At 48.4% G+C, this 12,355-nt stretch overlaps 4 protein-coding genes across 4 annotated transcripts; 1 reads left to right on the top strand and 3 right to left on the bottom strand.

The window, feature by feature from the left end:
* Window positions 1-2,306: 2,306 nt before the first annotated feature.
* LOC131210138 (solute carrier family 25 member 45) lies at window positions 2,307-4,490 on the bottom strand. The gene is made up of 6 exons (XM_058203342.1): window positions 4,354-4,490; window positions 4,150-4,262; window positions 3,369-3,475; window positions 3,175-3,308; window positions 2,679-3,040; window positions 2,307-2,614 (listed from the first exon to the last, which is right to left on the bottom strand). The coding sequence occupies exons 1-6, from the start codon at window positions 4,394-4,396 to the stop codon at window positions 2,480-2,482; spliced, it is 894 nt and encodes a 297-aa protein (XP_058059325.1). The 5' UTR covers window positions 4,397-4,490; the 3' UTR covers window positions 2,307-2,479.
* Window positions 4,491-5,962: 1,472 nt separating this feature from the next.
* On the bottom strand, window positions 5,963-6,592 carry LOC131210660 (uncharacterized). Its single transcript, XM_058203939.1, has 2 exons — window positions 6,393-6,592; window positions 5,963-6,258 (listed from the first exon to the last, which is right to left on the bottom strand). The coding sequence occupies exons 1-2, from the start codon at window positions 6,517-6,519 to the stop codon at window positions 6,068-6,070; spliced, it is 318 nt and encodes a 105-aa protein (XP_058059922.1). The 5' UTR covers window positions 6,520-6,592; the 3' UTR covers window positions 5,963-6,067.
* A 1,717-nt stretch (window positions 6,593-8,309) lies between these two features.
* On the bottom strand, window positions 8,310-8,692 carry LOC131211020 (non-specific lipid-transfer protein-like 1). The gene is made up of 2 exons (XM_058204357.1): window positions 8,566-8,692; window positions 8,310-8,500 (listed from the first exon to the last, which is right to left on the bottom strand). The coding sequence occupies exons 1-2, from the start codon at window positions 8,690-8,692 to the stop codon at window positions 8,310-8,312; spliced, it is 318 nt and encodes a 105-aa protein (XP_058060340.1).
* A 2,082-nt stretch (window positions 8,693-10,774) lies between these two features.
* Window positions 10,775-12,290, top strand: LOC131207441 (dnaJ homolog subfamily C member 7 homolog). The gene is made up of 2 exons (XM_058200053.1): window positions 10,775-10,895; window positions 11,758-12,290. Exons 1-2 carry the CDS (start codon window positions 10,775-10,777, stop codon window positions 12,288-12,290), a joined length of 654 nt encoding a protein of 217 aa, XP_058056036.1.
* Window positions 12,291-12,355: the final 65 nt, after the last annotated feature.

Below are 12,355 nucleotides of genomic sequence, written 5' to 3'. Positions count from 1 at the left end.
CCTGATTGATTCTCAAACCTCAAATCTGTGCGACGCCGTATATTACGATCATTGATCGGAGGGATGCTTCAGGGACGAATAAGGTGTATTAACTGGAACCAGCCGTAAGAGGCTTGTTGCTTTACCTGTGTAATTGCGTCACCGTTGCCAAAGCAATGTCCTTCGGGGCCGTGTAGGTAAGGTGTAACCGCCATTTTATTTGACGTAAAAATGGTATCTCAAAAACAGTGTAGTGCTCCGCAAGTCTACGCAAGGCAGAGACACTGTTAGCAACATTCAGCAATACACTCCATATACGCCCATTCATTCACGAAGCTCAGGCAATACGGCCGAGTTTGAAGAACACGAACCAGGAGGATCGGATGTGAAGTACGGTGGATCACCAACATTAAGTGTACCGAGAGAGCAGCGCACGCAAGACAAAGATAACAGCAAACGCCCAGACGATCTGTAAACGATTATAAACCAGTGCGTATGTTTATGATAAAGGAGAAATTACGGTATGAATGATGAGCGCGCATAAAAAAAAAGAAATCTGCGAAGCAGAACCTAGATAAAACAATGTGAAACGGAACGGCACAAACGGGACGATGCAGCTCGTTAATGGCCGCCATGCTGGGTACAACGCGGTGCACATAACACACTCGCAGGAGTCAAGAACTGCAGCGGCCAGAACCGTTCACCACGGCAGGAAGAGAGCAGAACCAGGTACCGTGCGCCGATGTAGAATCAAAGAAAAATGAAGCAGTTGTGCTTTGTTGTAGAATTAGGGTTAAAAGCGAGGAGCGATTGTAAAAAGAAGTAAAAAATCAACAACGTATAAAACGACAGCGTATACTAAAAATAAACAAAAAAGTGTGCGTCTCAAAGTGTGTGTGTGTGAATCGAAATGAGGAAGAAAAGGACAAATTTTGTTTGTCGAAAGAAATTGAAACATCAGAAAAGCTGAAAGTGAGACCAATCAGTCAGTTGTATGTAGTGCGACAGTGTGGTAATTGTGTGCAGTAACAGTCACTTATTGGAACCTAGAAGTCCAAATCAATAAGTATGCTCACACGCACACACACATACACAGATGAGCACACGATAAGCGGCACATCATGAGCAAGATCGGCGCCATCACCTTCCCGTTATCAGTGACAACACACTCTGTACACACGTGTAAACCCCCAAGCATAGTTTCTGTAGAGTTTCGCGCCAAACGCGGAGTGATGGGAAGAGAACAACAAAGCACTCATACACCAGGCTATTAGTAGTGGCCTGCTTTGCTAGTAGAAAGAATGCTGTGCCGATGATAAAAAAGTAGTAAAACAAAGCAAAAGCATAGAAGAACACTCCAACGTGGCGTTCACATGCAAAACAAAGAATGACACTGTATAGAGAAGGTGCGTAAAGAAAATAGAGGCAACAAAAGCGAAAAAAATAATAATCAGGTGGAGAACACAGATAGCCGACAGAATTAACACCGACGTAACACTATAGATCGCATGTTGGTGTGAGCAGTGGGAAACAGAAAGAGTATATACAGATAAACAAAACAAAAACAAAATAAGAAATACAAACAATGATAGACGCGAAAAGAACAAACCGTGAGCCGATGAAAGCTGGCGCGAAAGAGAAGGAAAATAACAATAGTATGAACCGAAACAAACACGCCCTTAAGAAACGATGTACATGATGCAACCAGGGGGGCAAGCAACACGCCAGATAACAGGAAACGCGACAGCAAAGAGCCTGCCTACCGCAAGCCGATTAAGCGGAAAGCACCGGAAGCAGCGGCGCACTATAGTGTGCAGGAAGCAGCAGTAGTAGTCATGTAAGCCGTGCAAAACTTGTTGAACGCCCAAACGCTGCAAGGTGGTGAGTGGACTAAACCAAACTGCAAGATTGAAATGGTAAAAGTGAGATTGCAGTAAACACGGGAATAGTGACCGAAAAAAAAAACTGAGAGACCGAAAAACTGTGCAGCCACGCGGCACAGACAGAGAGAGAAAGAAAGAGAGAGAGAGAGAGAGAGAGTGAGCGAGCAACCCGGAGCAAAGGTGAAACGAAGAAGGAGACAGAGAAAAACGGAAACAAATAAAATGTTAGTAAAACTAAAGTGTTTAAAAAAGTAATGAAAAATAATATTATATAATTATTAAAAACAAACAAAAAAATCTATATAAGGAAAATAAAATTATATGAAACAAAGCGAGAAAGCGACAGCGGAGAAAATTGATTTCGGAGCCGGTTCCGGATGAGCAACTCTTAAGCGGCACAGACCAAACGTGGACGGGTTTGTATACGCTGCCGACCGACGGACAACATGCAACATTTATTAACCGTACGTATAAATACTTATGATAGTTTGAACTTAAAATACATCGTCGAGTTATGTCGAGTCCGTCCAATCTCTGTCCCCGTAGCAATTCTCCGAAGGAGGCCGACACTGTAGCACCAGTAGGATCCGATGGCCCGCCTGAGAAACGGAAGCACTTCACGACGCCGCGTTGAACACATGTTGACATTTTTCGAGACAATACTCGTACGCGAGGAAGGTGGCCGAATTGACGGGGGCCGCACGGGCGATGATCATCCAGCTGCCCCGAAACAGTGAACGCCATCCGTGTTTCTGTGGGTTAACGGAAAACAATCGGTACAAAGTAGGCGAATTGCACGATCGGACGCACGCGCACCTTGATCAACGACCGGAAACAGTGCATCATGCTCTTGTGTACGGTGGGATCCGTTTCCGCCTGCATCACCGTTTTCACCACATCGAACGGCACGATAAACATCCACGAAGCTACGCCGGCGACGGCGCCAGCCGTCGCAATGAGTGACGCCTGAAGTGCGCCACCGATCGTTGCCCCGGCCGCACGATCCTTGCTCAGCCGGTGCAGCCGCTGCTCGATCTCGAGCATGTACTCGTACACGTACATATACACGCCGTACGGAAGTACATCGCGGAACATCATCGGCGTGATGCCCCGGTAGATGCCCGACATGCCCTCGCGTCGGAAGATGTCCTTCAGGCAGGCCCATGGATGCCCGATAACTTGAATTGGGAAAGCAAATTGGGTACTGAATTGAGTATAGCAGTGCACCAGGGCAACCGAATGAAGACCAGACCAGTGCATTAAATGTACATCTGAAGGTCCTTTCGGGGACTCCAACGTTCGCGATACTCACAGGACAGTGTCTGCAGCCGCACCTTGACCACCTCGATCGGGCAGGCGAGAAAAACTTGCGCCAGCCCGGCGACGGAACCGGCGATAAACACGTGCTTTCTCCAGTACGCTTTCCGCAGTCGATCCGAACGGGTGCTACGGCCATCGGAAAAAGGATCAGCAGGTTGTACGCGGTATGGACGTGGCTATGCTTACTGTTTCTGTAAGTACCGCAACTGGGAGCCGTAGACAGCAAAGACGATCGAGTTGAGTGCACCGTTCGAGATGAGCGGGAAGTACATCCCGCGGTAGAATCCCCTCAGCTGTGGGGAAAGGGAACGACGAGCGATGAGTGTGTTTGTGTGCGGGGGGAAAGCGATGGCTAACGGCCACGCGAGACCCTGACCATCACGACCGACGCCAGTGGCCAGTGGTTATATTTGGCACCGGCCCCAACGGAAATAAACACACGCCCGCTTCCGTGCCTGTACCACCGACGGTGGCCACGGCAGAGTCAGACGATGGGTCGAGGGTCAGCATACTGGGGTGTTCAATAAGTTCGGAGCCTCGATAAGAAAAATACGTTTTGATAGTTTTCAATACACTGTATTATTTAGCGTTGTACTAAATCTTTTTCAGTCATTCGACGATTTTCCAATACGATATCCTGTATTTTTCTACGATTTCAAGTGTTTTGAGTGATTTTGGGTGATTTTGACGTGGATTGTCTTTGGCGAAGGCGAAGAGTCCTTACACACTTTCAACATTCGTTCATAAATTTCCTTTGCTTTTAAACCTTCTAAAAATAAAAATTCAATCACTGCACGATACTTGATTTTTTCCGTTGTAAAAATCACTGTGACACAAATGTTCGTACGAAGAGTGTACCAATATAACAAAACAAAAATACTAGGCTCCGAACTTATTGAACACCCCAGTATACGCACGCTGACCGTGACATCAACGGACATCAACGGACACCCCACGGCCTACTCACCCCGTTATTGCGAATGATGATGTTGTACATGGCGCTGCCCATGCCGTAGTTTGAATTCTGTTGCCACGCTTTCACCGTGTCCATCGGGTGACCGACCAACAGTCCGCAGGCTCCTGGGACGAGTTTTACCATGCAACGGACAACGGATGAAGGCACAACGCCATTGCGACACTACGCTGCTGTAGCTACAGCTACTACACTTACCACCGAAGGAACCGGCTATAAAATCGCACAGAATCGGATTCATAATGTCCGTCGGTTCGCACAATCCGTGCCGACCGCGCCGCACGCTGTTTTACCCACTAGCCACCGAGATCACCATCCGCGGCCAGGTCCTTGTTACAACTGGCCAGCATCGTGTCTGAGTTGTTTTGTGTTGATCGCGCTCTATCATTGCACTACCCGTTGTCATCAACACAATCCCACATTCGCCCGCCAGAGCGTCACCCGCGTGTGATTCGTGAAATTTCGCGCCAATTCGTGAATGGCGTCCGCCCCGATCGTGGCGGCTGTTAGATTGTGGTGTCGCTGCGCGGATGAGGTACGGACGATCACACGTGATCTGTCCGCGCATGGTTTACACTCGCGCTGCAGTAGGAGCAACAATCCGGCGGCGCTGCAGTCGGGGTGCACTGGGCGAAACGGCTGATAACCGAAACGCTGTGAGCTGAAGGAGCACGTGCAGAAAGATCGTCTGTTTGCGGTGTGGGAGAGGACCTTGCAAAAACATGCCCTCTGCTATCAGCGAATTGCCAGTTCTTGCAAACACGAGGTAGATTCGCATTTCATATTAGTCCTACTGAGCTGTGGTCGCGCTTAAGGACTTATAAAAGCGGTCATCTTGGCTCAGGCTCACTTCATCACTCGTGGGGCATGATGAGCGGTATTCGTCCATCAAGTCTATGGTTTGAAGTGGCTTCCAAAAAGCGACAATCCGACAAATTTCGCGGATACTTTCGGCCATTTTTCGCATCGACAGCTGCGTCGACGAAGTGCTTCCGCATTAAAAACCTCTCGAAAAAGCACCAGTTCCAGCGACATTTGTAACAGGGCTGCATGTAGTACCGCGGAGGTAGTCCAATTCCTCCTGATTAGAAAGAGATCTAGCTGTCCTCTTTACTTCCCCGTGGAGATTAGGGGCCGGATGCTAATCGTTGATTGGTGCGATAATCGATCTTCTCTGAGAGCTGATCTGCCAAGGTAACTGCACGAGATCGGCGAATAAAGTGGATTTAATTCAAAAGAGAAGGTGTTTTTATTTAATCAATTGATTTTGCCGATACTTGCGGCCATTTTTCGCATCGACAGCTGCGTCGACAAAGTGCTTCCGCATTAAAAACCTCTCGAAAAAGCACCAGTTCCAGCGGCATTTGTAACAGGGCTGCATGTAGTACCGCGGAGGTAGCCCAATTACTCCTGATAAGAAAGAGATCTGCCTGTTCTCTTTGCTTCCCCGTCGAGATTAGTAAGTGGTTCAGCATGCGAAAACCTCTGCGCCAGGTCGAGAAATAAAGCGCTATTTGCGATTTCCCAAATGTTTTCCCTGAAGCTTCTGACGGAAGCAAAAACATTGTTTCGTGTATTTCTACGAATCTTACCTTACCAATTGGCCAATTTCTTTCCAATTCCAGCGGAAAATGAAGAAAATTTTAACGACGGCTTTTGCGGTTTTAAGAGAAAACGTTTGGAATTTATTTTCACGGTCACAGGGAACAGGCCGATGGTATCACACACAGGTGTTGGTCACACAGCGCATTTTGGTAGCCTTTACTTTCGGTTCAAAGTTTCCAAAAAAAGCCTTTTATCACAAACACGTTTTGAAAATTTTATTACAAACCATGAATAACGGAAGGCGAGGGTAGCTGAAACGTGATGGCAACTGCCGCAGAGATCGCGATCGTTCTCGGTCGCTGTAGACCTAGATGACTTCGGCTAGCTTAGCGGCCATGGTGGCATCGCCCTGGATGTCCAGCTTTCCCTGTGCCAGTGCATCACCCAGTGGCAGCGTCTTGGCGCTCACCGCGACCAGATCTTCCAAGCTGATCCCGACGGTCACATCCGCATCGGAAGCCGTTCCCTTCTCTACCTTCAACTGCTTCAGATCGATCACTATCGGTTTGGCATCAATCCCCGCACGAGATGGAACACGAAAACCGGAAATGAAAACGATTCGATAACAATGTTCTCCGGATGCACTTCACTGCCGGGGGGGCCACGTGCTCAACGTTGCATTCCTTGCTTACCATACGGCACGACTCCGTCGGCCGTTTTGATGTTGAACTGAAACACGGCCAGCACCTTGCGGGGTCCGTTCGGATCGACGGCGGCAACGCGTGCCTTCACCTTTTCGATAACCGTCTCCAACGACATGGCGGAACGTACTGGACGGCAGCGGGACTCGATAGACTTCGACACAGGATTGGGCCGCGACGGCCTTCGAGGGCGCGTTTTATACCTTCAATCGCTCCGTCATCTATCTGACGACGGCTGCTTGCGCAACTCCCAGTGGCAAGAAGGGCAGCCCGGAACGGAGGTGTTCGCGAACACTAGATTGGCCAGTGCAGATCTTCGACCCGACCCGACGATTAGTCTACAATCGGGAAACGGACGGACATCAACTGGGGTGCAACCCACCGTCCACAGCGATAGACATCTTATCTTGGCCAGTACCGAGGCGGGGTGCTGGGTGCGGTTTGATGCACGGAAGTGTTTTGGGCACGGGTACCGGCAGAAAGCGTCAGCGACTGTGGTCGAAAGTCGAGTGGAGCTCTTTTAATTGGATTATTGAGCGAGAATTGACCAGACCGACCAGACCATCGGTCTGTACCAATTCGTTCTCAATTGTTCCTCGTGTTCCCGGTGCACTCAACGGAAAGTTGCTGTCGGTTGAGTTAGTATGCAAAGTTGGGTTCGTCCGAGCACTAGAGTCGTCGGAGTTCGTCCCACGGCTTGGCATGTGCGTAGTAAGGTCTTCCTCTTCTAATGTCGGCGATGTCCTCTAACTCATATTTTTGCGTTGCTCAGCTGGCGCAACGCAGTCTTGTGTTATTGTGTCCCAGAACGAGCTGCTCTCTGTGTTAATGATTGAGAGATACTTTTCAATTGAGCATTCATTCGGGTCAATTCGCATGTCAAGCTAGTGCGTTCATAATTTGTCCAGGATTACGCTCAATCCAGCCAATCCGAAAGGAGACACACTTTGCAGTGACGCGTAAGCAAACGCGAGTTTTAGTTTCCTTACTTCTTACTTACTGCATTACTGCTGCTGCTAGTATTGCTAGTATTTGCGAAGCCAATCACATTACTGATTGGTAAACCATACATTAATACATTTATTGATCGGCGAGACTGGGCCTGATTAACCGGCACACGGCACACGTTGAGTCATTAGCCTGTTAGGTGGGGATGATGAAGTCAAAAATTATCAAAACCGAGGCACACCCAACACTGGCCCTCGCGGTGCTGTTGATAAGCGAACCGAATTGATAATTTCAATATAATCACCCTAATCTGGTTAGCTCATTGTGAGTTTGGCATTGGCTAGTGTACCGAGTATCGTGACTGGTTACAATTTTTGCTATCTTCTTTCCAGTTATTGCCAAATTTTCAATGCTTTAGAAGTGTGTAAGTGTTGGAAAAAGATTCAGTTTCATTCCAAAATGGACCTTGCTTGTAATCCCACAGAGTTGGACGCTGACCTTTGTTCGAATACGACATCAGGCAGGATCAAATAACCAAAGCCTATCGCTGGGGGAATTACCAGCAACAGTGGACAGCCTTAATCTCAACACCAATAAACTGCTCAATAAACCGTTCCGGAAAACATTGGGTAACCAGGAAATGCACACAAATGATCGAGATAAATGCCCCAATCGCTTAAGAAAAAAAATTGGGACCAACCCTTTACTTACTGCAGTTGCAGCCCTTTCTGGCACATCTTTCAGGCGCTTTTCTCTCTCCTTTAGTCACTTACTCTGTAGAAACAACTTGCTTTTAGAGTGTACTTCTTATCTGTCCACAGCTCACGGCACTTCATTTAATCCATTTTTGACTCACTGTCGAAGAGTTCGTTTCGATCAATAGTTTGTTAATTTTCAACCCTTGTCGTTTATTGATTGTTTGCACGATTTTTTGACGCCCAGAAATTCAGTCTTATGTGTTTAGATCGCATCAACCAGTGCCTGGAAAAGGTCCTGATCTCCGGTCATCTTCACCTTGCCCTGGGCCACAGCATCCTTGACCGGCACCTGCTTCGTTCCGATAGCGATAAAGTCTTCGTCCTTCAGGTTGATGACCACATCCGGTGAAGCAGCCTTGCCTTCGGCGACGGTAAGGGCCTTCAGATCAACAACTAACAGAAAGCGGAACGGGTGAGTTTGGGATGCATGATCGGACAGTCACGGGCAAACCGATTACCGATTTCGTGGACACCATCGGCTGCTTCGATGTTCAGCTGAAACACTCCGAGTACCTTACGAGGTCCCTTTGGGTCGATCGCGGCAACACGGGCCTTAATTTTCTCGATCACGGCGTCGCACTTCATGGTTCTAGTGTTTGGTACAGGAGCTGTCCGTCCGGAACTGCCACCGGCAATGGCAATAATCTGCTTTTATAAGCTAAAAGCCGAACACTCACGTGTGAGCGGACTAACTCCTTTTTTATCGTAAGACAGTTGTTAACGTTAACCAAAATAGACACCAAATAGATACGGCACTGGCACCACCGGTAAATCCACAGATTAATGCATCCAAACCCAAGACATCACCCTAATCCCAGACTAATCGGAGGCCACTGTTGTGTGATTAACCAGAGAATCTTGCGCACAGCGAGCTTAGCCTAGCGCCGTTTGGCCACCGAAACATCAACGTTTCCGATGTCTGTGGTCGATTCTGTGGACCGGCACCCGTTGAAAACAGTTTAAGAAAATGTAAAACTATTTATCAGCTTTCAATGCTCTAAGTGTTTCACCACAGTTCACGGCGACATAGAGTACAAATGCCACCAAATATAAAGTTGGGGCTCTTAAAAGTGAGACTAATGAAGTGGAATCGTCGGAATAAAAGCAGACAGCAAGTTTAAGAATTGATCACTCAGGTCATGTAGAATAGGTTTATAGAAAATACGGGGTACTTCTTTACTAGAAGCGACTTTAAATAAACTTACTAGAACATAAAAAAGGTACTTTTACTTTTTTTTTTACCTGTATGAGCATGCTAACATCACCGTTAACCCGTACATGGCGTAATCTAAAGGGTTTTTCCTTTAGTGTGGGAATGTTTAGTATCACCTTTAGGTATGACCATAATGGCTTGCAGGGTTCGTATAGTAAACAAGATAGAAATAATGTCTCTGTTCCGTTGAAAACTGATTTGTGATGTTCTGAGACATGCGAATTAATAATTGGAGTTACGTGAGAATTGTGTACCGGATAAGATATTATATGAGCACAAATAGTGTAGATAAAAAAGTCTTACAGTCTTAGACAGTGAGCGTTGAGAACTTGTAACACATTCGAGACATGCTTCAATTTCTTAAGTCTCGCTTGAATTTCATGTTCCGAAACCGCCTTGAGCGCCAAACCATTCCGTGTGGTACATCGGAACGGCGCGGCCGCACGATTTTCAATTAACCGATCGATCATCAGGGCGTCGGGGAACCCCACAGGGGCACCATTGGGATGACGGGAAAACGTGGACCCTGGTGAGTCCCAGCGGTAGCTCCACTTTGCTCCGAGCGGACGAGTTTAACATTCTTAAGCCTTCCTTCAGACAACCGGCATTCAGGGGATGGTGTGTTGAAAAAATAAAACCACAACGAACACCGGCCGACGGGTTACGGAGGTCGGAATCTCCTCGAAGCGTGAATCTGTTGGGCGGTAAAAGTACCGCTAATCGGGAACCTGCTCTTTCCGAACGATCGACGGGTGGGCGACGCGACTTGCTACACCAAGCCGCGGCACACAACAACAAAAGAACGAACACGATGGGCCGTTGGAAAATGAGAACACTACAGAGAGGAAGCGGGGACATGTGCGATGTCCAGGTACCCCCCCACCGGATGGTCCATGATCTCGCATCGTTTAGGAGGCCGCCAGCCCGATCGTGCAAAGCGGTGGTCCCCGAAAGAAATAATGCAAAATCGGCAGGCAGGATTGACCTAGGAAACGGTAGCGCGTGAGACGGAACGAGACAACGTGAGTCGGTGAAAGCACAACGAGCGAAACCGAGCGATGGGGAGAAAGGCCAACAAGAATGTCTTCTGAATGGACACACTGGAGATGCTGTGCAGGGTGACTGGCTTCGGAGCCGATGGCGTGAGAGCCGACTTCACGGGGCGGTGTTCGATCTCGCGGAAGGTGCTCTTTGGAGGATTATCGGAACCAGTCATTCCGCCAGGTGATCAGTCCATAGCGACAGCTCGTGTCCATCGGTCTCTGAGGTCTCTGCGTCCGTGCTAGATCAAGTGAAGCCGAAACAAGCTGACCACACGGTGTGCGGGTGACGCACCGTGGCCGTGACCGCGTCTGCTTTCGAAAGACAAGGTGTACGTCCTCTGCGCGTTTAGTGACGTCAGTGGCAAGAAATTGGCGCTTGGGCACGAAGTCGAAACATTTGATAAGTGGACCATGACAAGGGGTGAAACCCCGCCACGGCGGTCGCTGCCGTTGCAGCTGCTTGTCGGCACCGTTTGTCTGCTGCTTCAGGACCACGCGGCAATGGCCACGATACCAACGGTTGATAATATCGGTACGAACCATAGCTGTAGAAACGTTGTCAGGAGTGTGTGGCATTAGGGACTAAGATACTTGTATCTCTCCTATCGGCAGAGGGTGGTGATAGTTTATCGATGCACGTTTGAGGGTTGTACTTTTTCGAGAAAACTTCTGAGACTATGTGCTCCCCAAAACATCACGAGTTGTGGTTGTAATATCAGGGCCGTAACGCCATTCTGGAAAAGAAGGTTCATTTGCACAGTTAAGATCGTTCCTCAAACCCCGACGAGGTACTTGAGATGTAACCATGGCAACCGTTATTAAACGAAGCACTCCCGAAACACAAACTCTCGCCTTGAAATTAGATATGGCAAAAATTGAAGCTTCATTACAAAGCAATCATATCGTGCCATAAACATTTAGTAATCACAGCTCGAAATTTACCACAATCGGAGATACGATTTTAATGTTAAAATGTTAATCACGCTACACATATCTGTCGGTATCCCCAAGCAGAGTCCGATACATTGCGAGCGTGGGTGCAACAGCAACACTGCACTTTTATGGCCAGCAGGCAAGATTGAGCTCCGAAAATTGGAGACAAGGAGAACACCATTTTCACTGTATGTGTGTTTGTGATTGTCGATTTCCTTCCCAAAAACCTTGTGCTGAATCGTGAACCATGTTGTAGGGGAGTCAAATGTGACAAAATTCAAACTCATGCCACGCACGGCCATTCTAAATCTCGCTGCTTTGCTGCATTAATTGTTTCGCTTAACATCATGTAGTCAGCAAGCACCGTAGTGATAGGAATCAAGTTTCAGCACCAAAGGCATCAATCAGACTGAACATATTACTTACAGTGCTTCCCCGTGTTTCATTTCTCTTCGTCGCAGTGAAAATACTACAATCGCCCGTCATACAGCAATTGATTCTTCCACGGCCGCTGGTTGCTGCTGATACGGACATTCCCATTGTGGCTGCCGACGACCCTTCAAAGCCGCATCGCACGATGAAAGAAAAACCTTCGAAGGACGTGATGCAGACGAAAGAGAAAGCTCCGACCAAATCCGACGCCGAGGTCCTCGACACGGCTCGGTTCCGTCGACCGTACCCGTTTGCAAGGACCCGTTCCCTGCCAGGCTGTCCCCTGTGCGATGCATCAGTGTACAGCTATTGCGACGAGAAAGCCTACAACGATGCGTGCTGCTGTGGTTCATTGAACGGACCGTACGGGGGCGGTGGTGGCCCAGGCGGGTTCGGCGGTTTCGGTGGTAGCGGTGGTGGATTCGGCGGTGGATTCGGTGGCGGCTTCAATGGAGCAGGATTCGGCAGCGGGTGCGGCTATTCTGGTTGCAGCCAGCTGTTTGCCAACTCGTGCTACGAACATCAACTGATTGTGACTTGCTGCTGCAATTCGCCCTACTGAGGAGCGCGAATTCCTTTCTCCTCATTCGAATGGGAAACGGAAACGGTGCACAGCACTCTGGGATG

Source organism: Anopheles bellator, chromosome 2 (assembly GCF_943735745.2).
Source record: "Anopheles bellator chromosome 2, idAnoBellAS_SP24_06.2, whole genome shotgun sequence".
Taxonomy (NCBI): domain Eukaryota; kingdom Metazoa; phylum Arthropoda; class Insecta; order Diptera; family Culicidae; genus Anopheles; species Anopheles bellator.
Note: the sequence above shows the minus strand (reverse complement) of the source record. Positions and strands in the feature narration are given on the sequence as shown.